Source organism: Balaenoptera musculus, chromosome 11 (genome assembly GCF_009873245.2).
Source record: "Balaenoptera musculus isolate JJ_BM4_2016_0621 chromosome 11, mBalMus1.pri.v3, whole genome shotgun sequence".
In the NCBI taxonomy this organism is placed as follows: Eukaryota; Metazoa; Chordata; class Mammalia; order Artiodactyla; family Balaenopteridae; genus Balaenoptera; species Balaenoptera musculus.
Window position 1 is genome coordinate 88,583,069 of NC_045795.1, and position 24,667 is coordinate 88,607,735.

The 24,667-nt window shown below is 38.3% G+C and overlaps 1 protein-coding gene across 10 annotated transcripts in view; it reads left to right on the forward strand.

The window, feature by feature from the left end:
• The window catches only part of CHL1 (cell adhesion molecule L1 like), a 202,911-nt gene that overhangs the window by 138,906 nt on the left and 39,338 nt on the right, over positions 1–24,667 (forward strand). For 9 of the 10 annotated variants that reach the window (XM_036869264.1, XM_036869258.1, XM_036869261.1 and 6 more), the window contains 8 exons: positions 672–794; positions 2,225–2,395; positions 3,348–3,395; positions 5,203–5,323; positions 9,941–10,125; positions 16,600–16,731; positions 23,757–23,897; positions 24,224–24,335. In XM_036869264.1, coding sequence (XP_036725159.1) covers positions 672–794; positions 2,225–2,395; positions 3,348–3,395; positions 5,203–5,323; positions 9,941–10,125; positions 16,600–16,731; positions 23,757–23,897; positions 24,224–24,335 — 1,033 coding nt within the window. The remainder of the gene's footprint in view (positions 1–671; positions 795–2,224; positions 2,396–3,347; positions 3,396–5,202; positions 5,324–9,940; positions 10,126–16,599; positions 16,732–23,756; positions 23,898–24,223; positions 24,336–24,667) is intronic. The other variant, XM_036869265.1, reaches the window with a different exon arrangement.

Consider the following 24,667-nt stretch of genomic DNA (forward strand, 5'->3'; position numbering starts at 1 on the left):
TTCCAGCATGGGAAAGAAACAATATGCTGAAATACTGCAAACTCTCCTTTCCTACATCAATTCCATTTCACTTGATATTTTCATTTACTGGGAGTGATTTCAATGTGAATGACTCTCTTTGCAACATATAGTGATCATGTTTGGCTTTTCATTGCATTCGTACCGTTTTCCCCACATGGGCTTTGAATTGTTTATTTAGTTTGATTATGCTCTGAATGGAATATTTGCCAATTACATTCAAGGGCTTCACAATAAAGCAAAAGACAGAAAATAAGTATCTCCCTAAAAATAAACCACAGTGTTTGGAGAAAAAAGATTCCTTATCTATCAAAACTTAATACGAGCGACTCCTGTGACTCAGCGCTTACATCTCTGCACAGAGAAATATGCACAAGCATACTGTTGCCTTATTGATGTCACAGCAAAGATATTTGTTGTCTACAGTTACAGAATGCAGAAATATTTTTAAGGTTGTATAAGGATGCACCACATATTTTTAACAGTATTTTCCTCTTCAGGAGAGATACGAGAACCAAGATTTGGGGTGTTGAATTTATTAAAAATACTCTAATTTTTAAAAAGAAGAACGCTTTAAGATATTACTTGTAACGTTAAAACATTACTTGTAACATAAATTTTAAATAATGTCTTTAAATGATTTTTTATACCAGATGTTCCAAAATTCCCAAAAGAAAAAATTGACCCTCTTGAAGTGGAGGAGGGCGATCCAATTGTCCTCCCGTGCAACCCTCCCAAAGGCCTCCCACCTTTACACATTTATTGGATGAATATTGGTAAGTAATGTTCTATTCTATTCTATTCTAAGGGGACATTTTAATTTCATGCATCATGTAAAATAACATACTGGAATTAAAGATAAAAAATTAATATACGGGGCTTCCCTGGTGGCGCAGTGGTTAAGAATCCGCCTGCCAATGCAGGGGACGCAGGTTCGAGCCCTGGTCCGCGAAGATCCCACATGCCGCAAAGCAACTAAGCCTGTGTGCCACAACTACTGAGCCTGCGCTCTAGATCCCTCGAGCCACAACTACTGAGCCCGTGTGCCACAACTACTGAGGCCCGTGCACCTAGAGCCTGTGCTCTGCAACGAGAAGCCACGGTAGTGAGGAGCCCGTGCACGGCGATGAAGAGTAGCCCCCGCTCACTGCAACTAGAGAAAGCCCGCGTGCAGCAATGAAGACCCAACGCAGCCAAAAATAAATAAATAAATAAATAAATAAACAAACAAACAAACAAAAAATTAATATACGGTTGTCAATGTGAAATCAAGTAGATTTTAAAAACTATTTCTATCTGTTGTCTTCTCTAAGTTCTAAATATACATGAAAGCACTAGAAAACCACTAAATATGTTTCTTGATTTTGTCATATCTGGAAAGAGTAGAGGCTATTGATATGATAAAGTATGTCTATGAAGGAAATACTTTTTGTATTCCAAACAACTTACCTTTGGATATTATCCATGTCAAAACTGAGGATGGCTTGTATCTATGTTGCTAGCTTTAAATTTCTCTTTTAATAATGTTGTACCCACGTCATACAGTGACGCACATAGAAATTAGTATTAACTTTTGTGTTTAATTTGTCAAAAACTTTTACCAATTCTTGAGTTGGAATTCCAGCTTCTTGTAAAGCCTACTTCTGGCATGTGCCTTTAGCAGGGCTCTCTAAATGTTTTTCCATTGTGTCCCACAGAGAAAAATAATAATCGTACAGCATTTGAAAGAAAGCAAAAGAAGCTACTCTTGGCTGCAGCCAAAGTTCCAGATTCCATTCATCCTAGAACTTTCCAGGCTGCATCCATGGAAGAGAGATTAATATCTCAGACACACTTCTGTGGAAATTTGTTTTAAAGAAATATGATCCTAATAAAATAAGAGTAATAATTAGGCCATTATCTGAATTGGACCAGTTTTCAGATAAGCCAGTGCAGACCCATAAGGCACAGGTAGAGTCCTGGATGGTCAGGAGAGGTAGAATGCCCAGACTCGTAAGTGCACTCCCAAGGGTTTTGTTGTTGTTTTTTTGTCTTTTACTTCTTACTCACTAATTGCTTTTATAGTAAGACCAGACTTGAGAGGAATAGGAAGAGCCCACATGAAAAATAAAATGAAATTAATATAAAGGAAAGGATGATGAAAAAAGGAGATGAGACATGATAAAGGACAGTTGCCCCTTTTAATAACAAGATATTTCCTTTCCAGAATTAGAACACATCGAACAAGATGAAAGAGTATACATGAGCCAGAAGGGAGATCTGTACTTCGCAAATGTGGAAGAAAAAGACAGTCGGAATGATTACTGTTGCTTTGCTGCATTTCCAAGATTAAGGACTATTGTGCAGAAAATGCCTATGAAACTAACAGTTAACAGTTGTAAGTCCAAATAATTTATCACGCCAGCATGATTGGGGAATACAAATGTGTCTATAATTTTATTCTGGTTGAAGCCAGTTAGAGCTGGGTTGATATTTTCCACCAGCGTTTAGTTCAACTCTAGAGATGTCGTCCCAAAGAAAGAGGCATCTGCAGCTGTACATCGACGGTAGCTCTGTCTCCTGCATCCAGAAAATCAAATCTCAATTCAAGGTACAAATGTATTTCACTTGACGTCTGGAAGGTCTAGTCATTTCCCCTGGGTGAAATACACGAGGAAATTCCAGGGTTTTCTAAGCAAGTCTCAGGCTCTGGATCTCTGTGATTTTGGATAAACCGGCAGGCTGACAATGTGGGAGAAAAGAACAGAGTCAAAAATAAAAAGAAGCAGTATTACAATTTTTATCACATCAAGCTTTTTTGTCCTTCCCAAATTGGCAAACTTATTTGAATTGCTCCTCTATCCTACTTGATTCTGCAGATGCCAGTCTGGGTTCCTACATTTGAACACAGTCCTTATTAGTGGGAGAAGGAACCATAGATTCAAAGGGCGGAGATAATCTCCAGCAGTTCACTGACTGAGTAATGGGCTCTGGTAGAGTCAAAAGTTGGCATGACCATTCCATTGTCTAATTTGGTTCATAATTTTGTCATCATTGTGTGTAGATTCACTATGCCAGGGCTTCACTATAGCATCCTTTTGGCAACCTCAGTTCTCTTTAATGGAGCTATAATTTGTATCTTTTCCACCTGGATTTCATCTGTAGTAGTTCAAGGTTAAGCTCGTTATAAATATTTTTCAACTATATCCCCAAAGGTGCTGTTCTAGTGAAGCATGGTTATATCTCATTTTGTAATTTTTCTAAGAGAAAACTATGGCTTTTCATTCTGTTTTGATATCCACATCTACCATTATGTTTGTGAGTTTTTTTCTTCCATTTTTTTATTTCAGTAAAGCATGCTAATGACTCGAGTTCATCCACAGAAATTGGTTCCAAGGGTAAGTTGATGACGTGCAGAATGTTGACATTTATTTTCACCTACGGAAGCTCATTGTCATCTTAGAATTTGAATTTTTCCTTTAATACCTTCGTGAGTTTATTAAAATACTAATATTCTTAGTAAGGAAAACTCCTTAGCGTAGAGGGTTCTATTTTCTCCCGTCCCCATTAAATATATGTAAAAAGGAGTGATATTTATAAATGCATGACTATATAAATACACCTATGTACTTATACATGATATAATTAACATAAGTAAATACATAACACATATATAACACATTTTTAATGGAGTAATTATTATAGGTCTCCCAAAATGTCTCTCATGGTTGATCAGCAGTTTGGTTCAGAGCTGTTATACGAAGAAAAGGAAAAAGGACTGGTCGAGTGTAATAGACCTAGGGAAGGCGTTGGGTGTAAGAAAGTTAAATGGTTATTTTCCTTGCAAGACCTCTTGGAGTACATAATACACAACTGCGCATTGTGACTCACTGAGAAAGAATACAGGTTGCAGCATTTTCCAAACTCATTTGTCTATGAAAAGGTTTTTATTTATTTTTTTGTTTCCCGTAGAGCACTTACCACAGTAGTGTTCTATGGAAGATACCTGAGTAAACCTGAATTATATATAGTAGGCTGTTTTTCTGTAAAGGAAAGAATCATTTGCTTGAATGCGACAAATATTCCTTTTAAAATTGGCACCAGCATTGAACCCTCCATGCTAACTTAGATATCTAATACACTGGTAACATCGGCAGGGCTGGATGAGGGCTCCTCTTGGTGCACCCTCAGTTTGAAAATGGACTGACTAGGTATATATGGCCAACATCATTTCCTTTGAGGTCAAAAACACAAACATATATTGTCATATCTTTCCAGCACTCAGTAAAAATCATTGCACATACTACATGTTCAAAATTATTTTTCAAGAAATAAACACTTGGAAGCTATAGCGAGGTACACACTGCTGCCAGTAACTTTCATTCGTCTACTCTGATAACAGCACGTCACCTGTTTACTCTTTGCATATCGCGTCAAATTACTTTGACATTGGATGTGAAACATAATTTGTGTGAACACTTGGAAATGAAATCAAAGTTTGCATTGAAAATGGAAGTTTCCTCATTTTCCATTTTATTTGAAAGTATTCTTAGGAAAATAAGAAATGGAACATTTCGTTACGCAGTTACTGAGAATGCTTCTGAATCTTTCCTACAACGGTGTTTGTCTTTGAGGGCCTGAGACTGCAAGTAGAGTCACCTAAAGAGCTTGATAAATTCATGGATGCCTGGTGTGCACCACAGGCTTCCTGAATCAGAATTTCTGGGTGCAGGGCCCAGGAAGCTTGTCAAATATTTAGGCACATTTAAATTCAAGAAAAATACACACGGCCATCAAACATGAACAGGTATGATTAAAATATAGAATATAAAACCATTGACTGTCAATTAACTTAAGGACTTTCATCAAGAAACTAATTATCTTGAACAGTGTTTGAACTTCTGAATTTGAAGATATGGGTTAAATCATAACCTTTATAAAACTTGATGCAACACTTAATGCATCTGAAGGGCAACCCATGCTTCGTGGTACGAGTGGAATCTATTTAAATGGGAATATATTAAAATGTGTGAAATACATGTGAAGTAAATGTGTGAAAATAAATTAAAATGTGTGTGTAAATATACATACACATACATAGGTCCATATGGTTAAATATTTTTTAAGAAAGATTGAGTGCCAAAGGAGTTTACTTTTCTTAGTTTGAAAAAAAAAAATCTGAGCCTTTTCTGTTCTGCTTTGTAGCGAATTCAATCAAGCAAAGGAAACCCAGACTACTGTTGCCTTCTCCCGAGAGCAGCAGTGAGTCTTCGGTTACCATCCTCAAAGGGGACACCCTGCTGCTCGAGTGTTTTGCTGAAGGCCTGTGAGTAACTTGACCCCGTTCCTGATTTTTTTCCATTCTGTTCTGTAAAGAATAAGGTAGCAGTGAAGGGTGTGCCTGCATCCATCTTTAAAAATGATTTCTTTAAAAAAAAAAAAATCCTGTTACTACATTCCTGGAGAAAGTAATTTGCACTTCACTCTACAGATTTCAGCCTGTGACTGAGATTGATTTATAATTAGATCGCTCTGTCAGTTGGTGAAAGTGTGAACGGAGGTGTCAGTGACAGCATTCTCCTTGCCTCAGTCAGCAGTGGGATGCCATCCTTAGAGCACGAGGTTGTTAGGAGTCAGCCCATCACTATTAGTGCAAAGGTTTATGTCTCTCTGCTGTATTGTGTGTCCTGCTCCTGCTTGTTAATGTTTTTTCAGGTTCCACGGAGCCCTATTTATCTATTATTTCACCCACCTGTCCTTCGCACACAAGCAGGTCCAGATCATGCAATTTAAGAGAGTTTCACATCAGAACTAATGAACCAAACTTTTTTCATGACTGAAGAAGTACACTTTTCCAAATCCTCCAAGTAAAGGCTAAGGAGTCTTCGCTTGGTCACCTCTTGAAATTGTGACTTTATTGAGTAACTACCGTAAGTCAGTGTAAACAAGGACCATCTTAGTTAATACTTGGTCATACAAGGTCACCTGTTTCCTATCATCATCCTTCTATGCTTACCGCCACATACCCATCCCTGCCATGGGGAATACCATGAGAAAATACATTCCACCTTCCTAGCACGCGAGTTTACATAATCAGTTTGTAAACTAAGGGCTTTGCATAGCTGGGCATCTGGTTCATGGACTAGAGTTTGAAATTCATACTCATTCATAATCCAGTGTATATTCTGAATGGGTGGCTTTAAATTGGATTATGAAGAAAAGGAGCAGATTTTAATGGTTTTACAACCCCTAAGCTTTGTAAATTTCTCTTTCCATCCAGCAGAAATATTCAGGTTGCTTATCTGTCTTAAATTGCTGAAGTGTATCATCGTAAATTAATTAGACGTGCAGGGACATGGCCTCTGTTCGGGAATTTGGTCTCTGTATTATGTGAGGAGATGAAAGACTCAGGTTCAGTTTGAATCATGTTGGTAGCTGCCTACTCTTTTGTTCTTATTCATATGGGTTTATAGTGGTAGAAATGAAATTCTTTCAAGGTTCATCACTATTCTTGGTTGACTCTTTGGGCAGGGAGAATATGTCAGTAATCCTTTTTTCCTATTTCTCGCAAATGCTATAACTTACCTCTTGAGTGTGCCGGCGACTGCATGGATTGTCTTCAATGTAATAGAAAGGCTCTCATGTGCTTTTTGGAAAATGCAATGTCATGAGGCAATATAGAAGAAGAAAGTGAACGCCAATATGTGTTGTCTTTGGGGACCTGAGGATGCCTGATGCCTTGTCAGAAGAGTTTCACCTGAAGTGGTTTCTTCTTACTCATCGTGGGTTTGGGTTGGGAATCCTGGCTGATCTGGTTGCCTTTCAGGTGAAGGTGATACATTGTAAAACTTTTAGAGTACCTGAAAAATTTCCTCCTTAGAAGTTTTAAACCGCCGTAGCAAATATAATATAATGAGGACATTGTCCTGTTTATTATGTGTCAGGTGCTATGTTTTGCCCTTTACCTACATTAGCTCATTTTTTTTTAACATCTTTATTGGAGTATAATTGCTTTACATTGTTGTGTTAGTTTCTGCTGTATAACAAAGTGAATCAGCTATACGTATACTTATATCCCCATATCCCCTCCCTCTTGCGTCTCCCTCCCACCCTCCCTCTCCCACTCCTCTAGGCATTGACATATATACATTAGCTCATTTTATCCTCACTGTTTCTCATGACAGTTATTCCCATTTGCAGGTTAGGCAAATGTAGACCAGAGAGTTGAATTCACCTCTCTACACTTAGTATGAAGTGGAGGCTGGGATCCCATCCTATTTGTCTCCAGAACCCTAAACTCTCTCTAAATTTAACTTCTTTGGCATATTTCAACCAAATGAACTGTTTTGTTCAGTTAAAGGCGGGGTGAACAAAGGATGGCATTACCCCTGAATCTAAAGAAGTGGGATATAGTAGATGTTTCAGAAAATGGCTATTAATAATGAAAATATTGACACCGTTAAGTAAAATGGGAAGGCTTTCACAGGGAAAGGTTGAAGGGTTCAGATTCTACAGATTCTGTAAGGTGGAAACTGAGAATAGTTAAAATGACATTGTGAATTTCATTCAGAAAAGAAAAGAAAAGTGTTCCCTCCCCAGAAGAAGTGCAGACAGCGAGTCCCTCAGTGGAAAAGACCATATTCATGGGCCAGTGCACACTCAGTCACACCCTGTGAAAGCTTCAGAAGGATTAAAGGCAAATCCCCTCTGCTGACTGTTGGGCTCAAATTTTCTCTCTTTTCTCTCTGTTTTGTAAATTCACGAGTTTAAGCTAGGTACGATTCTTTTGCAAACAAAGGAAGTATAAGAATCAAAGTTGGCTGGGCAAAGACCGGAACAAAAGCTTGAGATGATGACGTGGTGTATATTTATGTATAAGAATGGATTAAGCAATATATTTTCCTTCAAAAATTTATTGTTCTAGTGCTGTTAGTAAATGCTTATTAAATTAAAAAAAAAAGAAAGAAAGAAATTAGCAAGAATATCGCTGGACCTTCTTGCAATGGTATAGATGTGTCCTTAGATGAATTATGTCTCATAGTCATATGATACTTACAGATAATCATTTTGTCCCGTTCTTTCAAAGAATAGGTATTAGAGGACCAGACTGGTTTCCAAGGCCTAACCAAAAAAAAAAAAAAAAGATTTTACAGCAAGTGAGATGCTTGTACTATTAAAGCATGGACTCACGAAAAACTCCTGATTTGGAGCAACTGAGGTCCAGAGCAGCCTGTAATTTGGCAAATTGCCGTTTTGACAGATGGAGTGCAAAGCAAGCAGTTAGGAGGCGTGGGTTATGCATCCTGTTGGGTGGTGTGCTCAGGAAGCCAATGGCTAATATACTCTCACAACTACCTGTCTGAGCTTCATTACTGTTTCCTACAGAAGTGTGCCATGTACTGTAAGCCTGGTAAAATAAAAGGTAGTGGTTCCAGATCTGTAAGGCTGGTAAGTACTTGAGCCTCGAGGGAAGGGGAAGAGTCTAGATGTGTGTAAAAGACCTTCATCTTTACCTCTAATATTTTTTGTATAATAACTGAATTAGTTTAACCACCGCCTAACAATACAATTTAAGATAATTGACACAAACAATATGAATTGTTCAATTATTAACTAGTAACCAAGTTGCCTACAAGCCTATATTCCAAGAATACACAGTTAGAAAGGAAAAAAAATAGAGTAGGAAAAGCACAAATAAAATAGAACACACTGATCAAAAGAGCAAGTTTAGTCAGGCAAATTCAAGTTCCAATGTGTCATTTATTACCCCAGTGACTTGAAACAAATTAACTTCTTGAACTTTAGAATCCTCACTGGTAAAATGATGATAGTAATGACCACATTTAGAACATACTCAATAACTTTCAGGCATTAATGATAAAAAGAAATATAGTGGGAAGGAAAAAAATCATCAATAAAAGCAACAAAAGTGTGTCTTCCACTCAGTCATATAGCCCAAGTGAAGAGGAGAAAAAAAAAAAAAATCTATCAGTTAAAATCAGGCATCAGGTGCTCGCTTCGGCAGCACATATAATAAAATCAGGCATCAGTGTTTTGCACATCATTTTTAAATCACAGAAGTCTAGAGGGTCCCACTTCTCCCAGTTGTCTGGTTTTCATGAGGTGGGATTTTTCTGTTTTAAACCCAGCTGGCTTGAATCCTCCTTCTTGTTTTCTACCCAAATAAGGTGTAAAAAGTTATTGTGTTGGTGTGTGACAAGTTATCAGTTTGGTTTTTGTTTTGTTCTTTTATCACTTGTTTGTTTTGATTGGGTGATCTAATCTTTCTAAGCAAGGGAGATTTGGTTCATTCCTCTATTGGTGTATTCCCCATCAGGGTGGAAAGCTACCTGGGTGGCCAGGTCTGTGCTGCAGAGCCCGCCTTGCCCTATAATGAGCTATTCCTTGTTCCAGACAGCACATTGGGCTCCCACACCTGAGTTTTATTGTCCAATATCAGCTTCATAAGGATTAAAGGGGGTACCACAGTTTCCCGCTACTTGCTGCTGGGCCTTACTTTATCGTGTTTTTCAAACTCTTTTAGGGAAGAGGGCCGTTATTTCTGGCTCTTTCAAACCACCCACAAGGAGATAGCACACTTGAAAAATATCTTGTAATATTTCTACAGGTCCAGTAATCTATCATTCATCTAACCATATCTATTCAGCACTTACATGGAGTTAGCCCTCTCAGTAGAGGAAATAGAGGATTTCTGAGGAAGCAGCTTAGTGAAGGAGCTTGCAATGAAAGAGACTTGATCCAACCCTGCTGTTCGCCATGGATGGTGGTGGGCAGGTCTGTGCACTGGGAAGCCTGATGTTTTTCAGTGGAACTCTTGAGGCAAGACCTAAAAGCACCACAGTGAGGGATGTGTCCTGTGGATTTCTTTACTTTTTATTTTTCACTTAAAATAAATGTTTATCATTTATGTATTGTTTCACAGACCAACTCCACAGGTTGATTGGAGCAAAATGGGAGGTGATTTACCAAAGGGAAGAGAAACAAAAGAAAATTATGGCAAAACTTTGAAGATAGAGAATGTCTCCTACCGGGACAAAGGAAACTATCGCTGCACAGCCAGCAGTTTCTTGGGGTCAGCCATTCATGATTTTCACGTTATAGTAGAAGGTACGTTTCCCACGTTGATTTATTTTTCTTCTATTTAAAAAACAAAAAAGGAATCCATATGTAGTCGACCTCTAATGCATATATGTTAAAACAGGTAAGCTGTTTCAACTTTTAATTCTAGAGAGAGCAATGGAATATATTACACTTCAATTAATCAGGTTTGTCATTTACCCCACAAAACCACATAGAAGGGACAAATGACAAGAAAAGATCTCTGGTTAGGGACTGAACACAGATGACTTCCATTATTTATTTGAATAGTCACTAAACCTAATCTCCTATATCATCATATTATGAGAAGAAAATTTTATGTTAATATACGTGTGACACTGCATAATATGAAATCTTAAAAGAAGTAAGCCTTACCATGGGAGAAAGTATGATGATGGGCCTGGAAGAGACCTTGGACTTTCCCAGTCCTTTCATTAACGTCCTGTGTCCTTGCCCAATTTATTTCACCTTTCTGAACCTCCATTTCTTCACCAATGAATTGAGGGAGTCAGACAAATTATTGTCTTAGTTCTTTCCTATTTTGGGAGTCCATATCTTGGGTTCAGATGATGTTTCATATGTTACTAATGGGGAAAGAAACATAGACAGTATGGTATAAGTGTTATTTCTCTGTCAAAAGGTCCAGAAAAACACGTTATATTCAAGTCATCTTTCTGTAAACAAGCCTTTTGAGCAATAGAAGTTGGGCTCTTGTTTGTTGTACTCATAGAAATAAGTAGGTGATGATGTCACCATTTAAAAAGAAGGTAAGCCACAATATGTAGATAGCAGGGTTCTGCCTGCTGGGCAGATGTAAAGGTTACCCAGTCATCCTGTGAATTTGATTGATGCAGACTATTTTCTGTGGTTCTGATCACATTGAGGTTTCTGTGTATGGTTTGGTTGACTGTATTGATCAAATTAATGGGATGATTACTGCATTTGTACTTATTTAGTGCCGTGTAGGCTTAACTATTGAAAGGAATGGTCTCCTTCAGGTTTCCATTTAGTGAACTGGTGCTCTAAGTCTTCCATTTTTATTCCAATAAAGTTCACCTCTTAAAGTTTCATTTTGCACAAGGAATGCCTAAGCAAAGGCCCACTGTTTTAATTAGTGGAACAAAAAAATACTCAGACCCAAATTATATTCACAAGTAAGTGTTAAGATAACTGTTTTAATCATGCTGCTGTTTGGAAGAGCAGTGTATTTCCAAGACCTCTCTCACAATGTGTGTGACTGGTTAAGTTAGGAAGAATGAAAAACCAAAGAGGAGAATATCGTTTCCCTGAGTTCAACACAAGCAAAACCTGTATAGGAGAAAGCCTAGTATTATGGATAAATATCAACATTTGCCAACAGTGACATATTCCTCTGACATTAAATTATTCACTAAGAAATTCAGAGAGGAAGAGTTTGGCAGATTCATTTTTTTCTCTAATTTTAGTCATCGTTTGATGCCTGTACATAATATGGCTATACCATTCAACAGGGGTGTGTTTCTGTAACCCCCTGACCCAGCCCCCCGCCCCCACCAGCTCCAGCACATACCCAGGAACCGGACAGGTCTCATTGTTAGCTGCTCCACTCCAAGTTGCTGACTATTAGAAATCCTTCCAGATGGCTGGAACATTGCTACGGTAGCTGAATATTTTAACAATCTGGCCATGGTTTTCTTGACTATAAGACTGAAGCTTTCAGAAGAACTGCAAAGGTTGCAAAAGGAACAAAATCAAGGATGTAAAATTAATTACACGATTTAAAATGTTGACTGTAGGACTCCAAAGGAATATAGGTTTCCCGAGCAAATTGTCCTCACTATTCATAAAACAGCTATTAGCACTATTGAGATGTAAATAATGTTTTTATGAGGAACATTTAATCCTTTATCCTTAATGAGAAACTACTAAATGTGCCCTCAGTTGTATGTTTCAGGAGTTTTTCTTCACACATGCGAGTGAAAAGCAAACTGAGCTCAAGAAGTCTTTTTTCTGTTAAGTGTGAAAGCAGTAAATATATCCTTCATTAATCATATGGACGGAGGAGTTCACTTTCATTCAGTTTCCTTCTGCCTTCCTGCACCTTCTTCTTTCCCTTTCTTTGTCTCTCGCTTGGACACTCAAATTAAATAACAAGGATTAGCCGTATAGGAAAAGAGCAGTGTTACCGTGAACTTTGAAAATCTAGCCCATTCTGAAAACACTCATTGTGCTTAAGTAAAAGCATGTATTTTACTGTATTCTCTATATCTGTGATACTTCTTCTTTATTACTGAACACAAACTCCGTAATTTAGGCTACAACATTCTAAGTAGGAAAACAAACTGCACTTTCAAATCCTATAATATGTATAAGCAACAACAGCCGGGATGTCTTGATGAGGCACATCTATCCTTTCTAGGAATCCATGGTCCAAATATAATATTACACATTCAATGAAAAGAGATCTATTAAAATGGCATCTAAAAGTTTCTAAATCCAGAAATCAAAGTATGACCACAGTTGCATTTCCACTGATTATATAAAGTCACGTTACAAAAGTTTACAACACAAACATTGGTATCATGTAAGGCTTTTGAAACTTAGTAAGTATAATAGGAAAGTATTTATACATAATTATATACCCATAATTTTGCTGCATTTTAAAAAGATGTCATGAACTCAAATGCAATTCAGTCACTGATCTATTTAAGAAAGCCTCATTTTCAAATAAATTTATTTCCAAAAAGTTGCAATGAAATTCAAGTTTGCTGAACCTAATAATTTTTGATTTGTTAGACTATAGATATTTTATAGAAATCTGTTATAAGAAAATAACCTGTGTTGTATGTTTCATAGGTACCAAATTTCCTGTTTTATTTTGTTTTCCTTCTAGTGAAAAACATCTCTTATTACATTCTAAATGTTCAGACATTTGCATCTCAGTTTTGAGCAGTGTGAGAGAATTTTATCATCTTATTTTTTAATTTACAATTATGACTAAATGAGTAAAGTTTCAACATAAGTTGTTTTCATCAGTTACCGTAGATCTTAGGATAATAGATACAAGACTGGGATTCCATGATGTTGTTTTCTCTCAGAGTTCTCCATTTTAATCATTCTTCTCTCTTGAGCCCTTTTTTCATCCTTTCAAATAGATCTTACCTGTCAGGAATAGAGTTGCATGTTCCAACCTCTGGAAAAATCTGTTCTCTGTCCCTGCATGCCCTTAGCCTCACTTCAGACACCAGACATCTCCTGTCCTGTAGCCGGTGTCCTCAGGCTCACCATGCGTCCTATTGTCAACAAAGTAGCAACGAGGTTAATATGTTCAATCAAGATGTGAAATTATGAGATTGTGAGTGACCAGAAGTCAGTGATTCCCTCCTGTCCAAGGCCCCTTCCTTTTTCTCTATGCCTTTTTTACTGGAGTCTTTGGGGATCAGTCATTTCAGTTCAACTCAAAATTACCCCACATGCATCTGTTCTCATTGTGCCGGTGTCGGGGAGAAAGAAATTTTCCTCTTTCCTTCTATTTTGCTGTGGCTCATCTAAGAATTAAATTGACATGAGACAGATTAACAGGAGAAAATCAAACAAAAGTGTAATAGTATGTATACATGGGAGAGAGCCAGAAAAACTGAGTAACTCACCCAAATGGCCAAAGCCTCATCTTAAATACCGTCTTCAGCTAAAGACAAAAGAGGATGTTTGGCACTTCAAAGGGGGACAGGACCGCATCTCCAAGGAAGACTGGAGATGGAAGAGCAAATGTTTGGTGCGCAGATGTTTGCTGGGCCAGACAGAGACAGTGGGACACAGGGAGGACTCTAATCTCTAGGCCCTGCAGAGCTGCCCCTACCACAACTAGCCCATGTTCTTGGCAGATATTTCTGTAGTAGCTCTCTTCCAGAAACAGGCCTTCTATCTAAACTATTTTAGGCGGTTAGGGGGGAGGTCAGAGTTTCTTCCTGAGTCTTTCGGGCCTTGATTGTTTTCAGCTCAAAATAATCTGCATGCCAAAGAAATATTTTGGGGTGGCAGATTTTGTTCCCCTATACAAAGCAGCGGAGTCACCAGAAAGAGAACAATTCTGCCCTGGCTCTTCAGAGATCACTAATCTAGTGATCTAGTCTAGGTGCTCTCACTACGGATCCCAATTGTGAGATTCTCAGTCTGGGCTGGGATGAGAGCAGTGTCATGACAGGCCCAAGAAGAAGATGCTCTGAACAAGACAGGCGTGAAGTTCCTTTCACCTTGCACGGCCAATTCTACCTTTGCTCAGGAACAGCTTAATTCTTCAGGAGAAACAGGGATGAGAAGCATAAAAACAAATTTCCAAACTTTTATAAACAAAGCTTATGAGAAAGGGTTCAGGTGCAATTGAACGATGATTTCTAGTGAATACGCAAAACCTCTTGAGTCAGTTGATAGCTGTTGGGGAAGCGTGGATTTCGAAGCACAGAGTGAAAGTTGGTAAAGCTATTTGGCCCTGGTTCCTATCTGTGATCCAAATTAGTGAAACAGTAATGAGTTAGAAATAACACCACGTTTACTTTGGAGTCTCGGTGCTGAGCATCCAATAGGTCTGCAGGTCCATGGAATGGCAAGAACAGAAAGTGGAGCTTCTTTTCCTGGTGACCCTGGGCAAGTTAGATGACTTCTCCAAAGCTCAGTTCTCCATCTGTAAGGTGAAATGGTTGGATAAGATGGTCATTTAAGCACCCTTTACCTAAGATCTAACAGTAGTAGATCTAAATACAGATACTGAAGGATTAATGAAATTTGTAGGATGAGAATAGAAATGGAGATCTTGATTTTATTATTCATAAAGATTTAGAGAAAGGTCATAATTACATGGTATCCTTTATTATTTTTATTGAAATATAATTGACATATTACATCATTTGTTTCAGGTGTACAACACAATGATTTGATATTTGTATGTATTGCAAAGTGATCAGCACAAAAAGTGTCGTTTTCATCCATCACCACATAGTTACAATTTTTTTCTTGTGATGAGAACTTTTAAGATCTAATCTCTTAGCAACTTTGAAATAAACAGTACAGTAGTATTTATCCATTATAGTCACCATGCTATATATTATTTCCCCATGATCTCCTGTATTTTTACATGCTCTGAAAGCAATAGTCTTAGTTTTCTACCGTGAATAAGAAAAATTTCATGTTTTCTCTCTAACTCAAATGTTTAATTTCACTGTGGTTGTATGAAAAGACCAAAAGAAAGTAACAGTCACATAAAAAATGCAGACAAACACACAAAAACTAAAACCCTTCACCTCGGAGGGTCATGTGCAGTTTATAATTTGGACTACTGCATTTTAAACTAAATGACTAAATATTTACAAATTGTAGATTATGAAGACACATATATAACTTGGAATTTAACAAGTCCACACCCTGTTGAATAATTACAAAGCCATGTCTCTTGCTCGGACTTAAACTTGCCAGGGATATTTGTATATTTTTGTTTTCCCTGGTGAATTTATAGACTTCTTTTTTTTCCACATAATCCCTCTTTTCCTTAAAAAATTGTTTAAATGACATTTTTCATTTTATACATATATGTATCTTAAAGACTTTCCTTTCTGACTAAAAACAGAAATCCAGAAATGTCTTGGGGAAAATAAACAAGCAACACTTGATGGGAATTACTACCTGCCGGTATTGTGCAGTTTTCTCTGAAATCAAATTACCCAAAGCATCCACACTTTAATATGAATCTTTTCTTCACTCCTGACATAGTAATATACTTAAGGTGACAAAACATGACAGTAATGTTTGCACTAAAGAATGTCTCCTTCTATACTGAAGCACCACTTAGAATTATAAGATTGGAGCATTAGGGCATAGAAAGATGCAAGCATATGATTTAAATCTATCTTTTCCTCCATTGTTTTGAAGGCAAAAAGGTAAATATTGGTTTCAGGATTCCTTCTCCCACCCCCTTGCAAAAAAAAATTTCTAGGAAGTAATGTCTCCCAAATTCTTAAGATAGATAATTAGATATGGACAGATAAATGCTATAGAGTCATTAATTAAGAAATATTTAAAATAATGGCTGAACATTTTAATTTCATTAAAAATTTTTCAAAATATATTTCTTGAATATCAGCCACTTTGGATGACTTGCACTCAATAAACTTCACATGTTTACCCCTCCTTCATTTTCTGTAATGAGATAGATACTTGTGTAGCTAAATAAAGTGACTGTAGGTAACTATTTTTAGTGTGTTGATTTTATTATACATGCTAAGATTCCAGATTGCAACACACACACACACATAAAAGCACATAAACACACAAACCCTATTCCAGGCAAAAACAATGCCCGTCTTGCCTTAGAGAACATTTATGAAAAACAGCTAGTGTGAAACACTTTGTTGTGTCTGCCATCTGCTGGTGCATACTAGAAATACAGCCCTTAACATTTTTGGACCTTCTGTGATTGAGAAAATGCTGATGAGCTCTTCAGTTTATTTCCAGAGCCCCCTCGCTGGACAAAGAAACCTCAGAGTGGCGTGTATAGCACTGGGAGCAGTGGTATCCTGTTGTGTGAGTCTGAAGGAGAACCTGAGCCCACAATCAAGTGGAGAGTCAATGGTTTCCCAATTGAGAGTAAGTGAAAACAACTGTGAGGCAATGCTGAAGGCAGTGGTTTGCTGGGACACGGTGTTTAGACACCCTCGTTATGGCTAAAGTGGAGTTGGTAAGTGGCTGGACTGACAAGATAGATCTAACCAGGAAATCCAAAATTGCATCTTTCAAAGCAATTTGATTTATGCTTAGATTTATGGAAAAGCCATAAGTAATATTTGTAGGGCTATTATGTTAATTATATAAAAATAAGGTTTAAAAAATAAGACAACTGAATGACATAGAGGATGCACCCAAGGAGGAAGGTTCCTCTCCCTGAGAAGAAACAGGTGCAGGGACCTAGTGGTTGAGAGCACAGGCTGCAGTTCAGGACTTCCCTTGGATCCAGGCAACAGGGGCTCCCCACTGTGCTCTGCTCTTTACAAGGACCTGCTATGGCATGCCTGTGTCCATGATTTGAGAAATCCGCAGGGCCAAAGACACATGCAAAGCCTGAACTTGGCTCACTGCAGGTTCTCGACCAAGCTTCAGTACCCAAGACCAGAAAAATCCCCTGTGCAGTCAGCTCTGAGCCCTTCCCAGATGGGCTGGGTGTGGAAAAGAAGGGATGGACCAGGGCTGAAGGCCTAATCTCCCCACTCCACTGTGTTCCGGCATAGAGCTCCAAGAAGTCCCAAATCCTCAATCGGAACCTAGAGCCCTGGTCTTTTTTTTTTTTTTTTTTTTTTTAAGTTTTTTTTGATGTGGACCAATTTTAAAGTCTTTATTGAATTTGTTACAGTATTGCTTCTGTTTTCTGTTTTGGTTTTTCGGCCATGAGGCATGTGGGATCTTAGCTCCCCGACCAGGGATGTACCTGCACCCCCTGAACTGGAGGGTGAAATCTTAACCACTGGACTGCCAGGGAAGTCCCGTCCCTGGTCATTTTGAATGTCTTTGTTAAAGTAGGATAATGGAACAGATCTTATTGGTCAATTGATCAGCTTGATTTAGAGCATTTACAATATGGAGACATATGTGTGTTGATTCTATTAGTTCCTTTGCCCTAGACCCACTCGTATCAGGGTAGGCATACTGGTGACATATAGACCTGGAGTCCCAGCTAGGCTGTGCACCTAAGCTTGGGGAGATTCACTAAACAGCTCAAGATCATACAGCTGGGAATCTCCTGAAGCTTAGGTTTTTAACTGCAAAATGGAACTAATGGTAGTTGGTTGTAATTGAAAGAGATCAATGGCGTCTACCAAGTAGGATATTACTTATCTGTAGAACACTGTGAAAGTTTATAAACTCTGGATCCAGAGGGTCTTTGTTTGCATTCATGCTCTGCCATTTACTAGCTGTGTGATTTGGTGTATTACTGACCCTCTTAAAACCTGTTTCCTCATCAGTAAAATGGGGATGAAAATAGCACCGACCATTGGGGATTTTTATGTAGATTAAATGACACACATAGAGAATGTTTAGCACAGTGACTGCCACACAAACAACACTCCCAAAGTATTGTTTACTATTGTTTTCACATAGCAAATACTGAGGAAGCCTTCGTGCTCATTGTTATTTTTGAGAAACACATCTGTTTTATTTTTCTTTGTATGACAATAGGTACAGTGTCAATGACAAGCAGATACTAACTGAACACATTCGATGATGAGATTGAAAATTAAAATGATAGTTATTTTAAAATATCTATTACTCACACAAGCTTATGACTATTAATCTAGAAATTGTCAAATAACAGTATGACCATATCTACTTTCTCAGCAGATAATGAAACAAAATCACTTTCAGTTCTGTCTTGTTATAGCTTTCAGAAGAAAGAATGTGCCTACTTATTTAAAATACAAATACTTTGGCAAAACAATGAAGAGTTCTGAAAATTTTTTTTCTTTTCTTTTTTTGATTGATACATAACGAACATGCATTATATTAGATTCAGGTGTACAACATAATTGTTTGTCATTTGTGTATATTGCAAAATGATCACCGCAGTTAAGTCTAGTTAATGTCTGTCACCTTACAGAGTTACTGAATTTTTCTGCTTGTGATGAGAGCTTTTAAGATCTACTCTCTTAGCAACTTTCAAACATGCAATACAGTATTAATAACTATTACTGCCAGGCTGTACATTATATCTCCATGACATTCGTTTTATAACTGGAAGTTTATACCTTTTTACCCGCTTCACCCATTTGGCCCATCTTCCCACCCTCTGGCAACCACTAACTGTTCTTTGTATCTATGAGCTTGTTTTGTTTTGTTTTCTATATTTCACATATAAGTGAGATCATACAGTATTTGTCTTTTTCTGTCTGACTTATGTCACTTACAATAATGCCCTCAAGGTTGATCCAGGCTGTTACAAATGACAGGATTTTCTCATTTTTATGGCTGAATAATACTCCATTGTGTGCATATGTGTGTGTATGATATATATATATATCTCACATTTTCTATTTTTTTTGCTTTTGTGAATCTGTCTTGTTTTTATTTATTTATTTTTTAACTTTTTATTGTATATTGGAGTATAACCGATTAACAATGCTGTGATAATTTCAGGTGCACAGCAAAGGAACTCAGCCATGCATGTACAGGTATCCATTCTCCCCCAGACTCCCCTCCCATCCAGGCTGCCACATAACATTGAGCAGAGCCCCCTGTGCTATACGTAGATCCTTGTTGGTTATCCATTTTAAATATAGCAGTTATCTCACATTTTCTTTATTCATTCATCTGTTGATGACACTTCAGCCCTCATTATTAGTTTCCTCAATTTGAGACATTTTTCCTCATCTCTTTAGAGAACAGAATAAGAAATGAAAAATAAGACTTCAGGTAAATCAGAAATGAAAACAACTTTTGTTTATAAAGAATGTTAAGGATGCTAAAATAAAAAATGCAGATTTTCTGGAACATAAAATCATAAAATTTTATATTTGAATAGCACTTGGCTGTTTATGAAGAACATTCACATACTGCTTTGTCCCCACATGAGCCTTTTAAAGGGAGTACGATTATTTATATTTAACAGATTGATTATTTCATTCAATAATATTTATTGAATGCCTTCTTTGTGCCAGGCACTGGCCTTGTTGCTTGGGAGATAGCAGTGAATAAAACGGACAGTCCCTGCTCTCATGAATCGGACATTCTATTGGGGAGAGACAAGCAACAGACAAATAAACACATAAATGTGGTAAAGTGAAAACTAGCTGGGGAAGGGGTGGGTGTAAGAGAAGTCCAGGACCTAGAGCTGCTCTCCGATTTTAAGATAATACTAGTAAGATCCTTGTGGTTATTTACCTTTGAGTAGAGATCTGAAAGAGGTTTGTGAATAAGATGGGCAGCTCTTGGACGATTTAGAGCAGAAGAGTGACAGGCTCTAATTTATTAACAAAGAATTTTTCTGGCCTCTGAATGGAGAAGCAACTGTATGACTCCAATTAGGAGCTGCCTAAAAGATACTGGGCCCTTGGGCTAGATTGGTAGTAGTAACAGTTAGGTTATGGATTTATATCCAAAATAGAGCCAACACGTTTATTGATGGATGAGCACATCAAGGCTGAAGACAAACTAATGCAAGATAGCACAGCTGAGTAATGGCAGACCTAGAACCAAAGCCACATTTTTGGAACCCATGTTCTGTGTTCTTTCCACAGCTCTCCTTGCTTCCCTGCCAACAGGTCATAACCATTTATAATTGGGATGTTTGATGACAGTGGGATCACTAAAGGGTTTGAAATCTCTTTAAGCTTATATTTTTAGCAATTACATATCCTTTATATAGAATATTTGAAAATTAAATCAAAATGATTACTATTATTGATTACAAGCCTAACCTTTTTCAAATACTTTGCATCCAATATTTCTGAGCCTCCTAGTGGGCCCTGCAAAGGAGATATTTTTATTCTTCAGGTTGTAGATGTGGCAAATGAGGCTCAGAGATTACATTACTTACTTGATTGAGGACACTACCCGAGTGAATTTAGAGCCATAAATGGAACTGAAATGATTAATTCCGGAGCTGAAGTTTCTCCCCCTATATTGCATTTTTGCCCTTTGAGCTGACCAAAGACAACTTATGTCAGGATTAGTGGTTTTTGTTTAAGAACTTGGCTTTCTAGAATTCTGGGAGCTCCTGGAAGTCTGTATGCCACAATACTCTGCAGTTTCCATACCTATCCCAGAAGGCATCTTGGAGCAATGTTTAATTACTTGTCACCCAAACAGGAGGCCATAGTTTCATTTCTTCTTTTTGTAATGCTATGCAGACTCAGTTTACCATGGGGCAAATGGTATAAGAACTGAACAGGATGATGGGGTTTACTCTGAAACTTGTAAAAACTCGAAGTAGGGTGTGAGAGTACAGGATGAGATCAAAGACACAATTCTTTTTAACGTTAAAAAACTTGTAAGAGCTACTCATCTTGATGCTTCTTAAGAGATAAATTGTCCTACGGTATTGTATCAAATTTCTATTGTTGCCATAACAAATTATGACAAATTCAGTGGCTTAAAACAGTGCACATTTATTATTTTACAATTCTGTAGGTTGGAAGGCCAACGCAAGTCTCCCTGGGCTTAGATCAAGGTGTCAGCGGTGCTGTGCTTCTCTCTGGAGGCTCTAGGAGAGAAACCCTTTCCTTGTTTTCTCCAGCTCCTAGAGGCTGCCCACATTCCTTGGCTCACGGCTCCCTTCCTCCAACTTCAAAACAGCAACGTTGCATTTCTCTGACCATCCTTTCGTAGTCACGTCTCTCTTTGGCTGGCCATAGCCAGGAAAGGTTCTCTGGTTATAAGGAGCCTTATAATTCCTTTGGGCCCCCTTGGATAATCCAGGATAATCATCCTATCCAGTTAGACTGTGGCCATCTTTCAGGGGCTATTTTTCTGCCATGGGTAAAATGCCACCCAACAAAAATGTTTCCAGTCATTCCAAGAGATATTTACTGACTGCCTCCTCTGTGATAGCTGCTCTTTAGGCACTAGGAACATAGTGTACAACACATAGACAAGGTCTTGCCCCCCATGGAGCTCACAGTTAAGTGTAAAGATGTATTTATTTCTTACTCCCAGAGGGAAAAATGATGTATAAGAATCTTAAAAAAAAAAAAAAAAAAAAAAAGGTTCTGAAGAACCTAGGGGCAAGACATGAATAAAGATGCAGACATAGAGAATAGACTTGAGGACACGGGGAGGGGGAAGGGTAAGCTGGGACGAAGTGAGAAAGTGGCATGGACTTATATACACTACCTAATGTAAAATAGATAGCTCGTGGGAAGCAGTGACATAGCACAGGGAGATCAGCTCGGTGCTTTGTGACCACCTAGAGGGGTGGGATAGGGAGGGTGGGAGGGAGGGAGACGCAAGAGGGGAGGGGATATGGGGATATATGTATACACATAGCTGATTCACTTTGTTATACAGTAGCAACTAACACACCATTGTAAACCAATTATACTCCAATAAAGATGTTAAATAAATTATCTAGTTTGTTATGTAATATTCAGTGTTTTCTGTGACATTAAACTTAGCATAGTCGCTTTTTCTTTTTTTTCTATTTTTTTTTTTTTTTTTTGGCTGCATTGGGTCTTCATTGTTGCACGCAGGCTTTCTCTAGTTGCAGCGCACAGGGGCTACTCTTCATTGTGGTGCGTGGGCTTCTCATTGCGGTGGCTTCTCGTTGCAGAGCATGGGCTCTAGGCGCGTGGGCTTCTGTAGTTGTGGTGTGTGGGCTCAGTAGTTGTGGCACACGGGCTTAGTTGCTACGTGGCATGTGGGATCTTCCCAGACCAGGGATCGAACCTGTGTCCCCTGCATTGGCAGGTGGATTCTTAACGACTGCACCACCAGGGAAGCCCATAATTGAAAAATTTTAACATTTGTGCCCCTTATTCAACATTCCTAGCTAATATGTTTCTCTTCCCACTTCTTGTTTGTAGTTTCAGAGCAGGGCACGTGCTTTGGCACATGGCCAAATGCTGTGGGAATGGGGCTCCCCTGGTGGTGCAGTGGATAAGAATCCGCCTGCCAATGCTGGGGACAGGGATTCGAGCCCTGGTCCGGGAAGATCCCACATGCAACGGAGCAACTAAGCCTGTGCGCCACAACTACTGAGGCTGTGCTCTAGAGCCTGCGAACCACAACTACTGAGCCCTCGTGCCACAACTACTGAAGCCTGTGCGCCTAGAGCCCGTGCTCTGCAACAAGAGAAATCACCGCAATGAGAAGCCTGTGCAGCGCAACGAAGAGTAGCCCCCGCTCGCCGCAACTAGAGAAAGCCCGCGTGCAGCAACGATGACCCAACTCAGCCAAGATAAATAAATGAATAAATAAATCTTAAAAAAAAAATAAAGTACCATAAATATTAGATTTTCTCACTTCCAAAAGATATTTCCAGAATTATACATGGATAAGCAGTGGGGTAAGATTTATTGCCGAAAAGGTAGAAAACCTGGTCTGTGCTCTCAAGAAGAGTTTAGTCCTCCTGGGAAAATGAAATATATGAGCTATTTATCTGAAGTGGTTAAATAGCAAAGCAGGGCAATTGAAATGAATGCTGTAGATGGGAAAATTGCAGAAGGGCAGAGAAGTGAAACAGAGGAACAACATGTCAAGGGGGAAGATAGCAGTCAATATTGGTGGATTGGGGGGATCCAGCTGCGTTGGTCATGTGGTTTATGCTGGGCAGTATCAGGACTTCAATTACAAGAGTAAGTGAGATTCAGTTCATAGTGGGACTTGAGTGCTAAACAGAAAATGTGGAATCTTACTTGTGGGTGTGGGTATGGAGAGGCAGACAGCTAGAGATCAACACATATTTTGGCAATAAATACTCATTTGAAGGACGATTGAAATTGCAGAAGGGTCTGGAAAGCAAAAATCATGGTTGATGTTAAGAAATTCTAAAGAATTGGCTTCAATGAACTCTTATTCACCCTAAACTGGTCTTAAAATATAAATACTGTGTGACACGTTTAATGAATAGTGTATAAATATTTTAGGTTCTATTTTTTATCACACTGACAGTCTTTAATCTCTTGTAGGAAATCCATTTTCTGGTGATGTCATCTCCCCCAGGGAAATCAGTTTTACCAATGTGCAACCGAATCACACCGCTGTGTACCAGTGTGAAGCCTCGAATGTCCATGGCACTATCCTTGCCAATGCCAACATCGATGTTGTAGGTAAGCATACCTGGGAGCAGACTATTTGTCTGCTCTTTTCTACAAGAAAATGCTCATGATCATACTCACAAGTAGATTGAACTCTTGGCACATAAAACATGGGGAAAAATCAAAGTACCTTTCACCTTACATTTCAGCATGAGACCGCATACTAAAAGTTATACTTCCAAAAATGTATTGTATTGGGATACTTTCTAATTCAAGAATACGTACTGTGATATTCAACTGCTTTCCCTTATTAATATGGCTAGGATATAGAAAAAAATTAATTTGCTTGTATTACTTATATGAACATTTAAAACTGCATTTATATTGTTTTCCAATAGATGTCCGTCCATTGATACAAACTGCAGATGAAGAAAATTATGCTACGGTGGTTGGGTACAGTGCTTTCTTACATTGTGAGTTCTTCGCTTCACCCGAGGCAATTGTGTCCTGGTAAGCTGTTACACGGTTTTCTTAAGAGATTGTCAGTTGTAGATTGTGCCTTGTTTCTTCATCCATCATTTGACAGGCTGCACTGTGTCAAGTTATTACATGTAGCGAGTGCCTCTGAGAAATAAGGTAGCAAACTTACTTACCTACCTTTCCTGGCACTGTTGACTAGATTTGTAGTATTCTCTCACATGGGGAAATATGGAGAGCCATTTTTGCTCACAAAGGAAAGCAAAAAATTGAAGTGATTGCTAAGACAATTTTATAGGTAGTTTAGGTCTCCATTACGGATATATCTAAGGTCATACATTACTGTTGTTGTTTTGGGTATTATC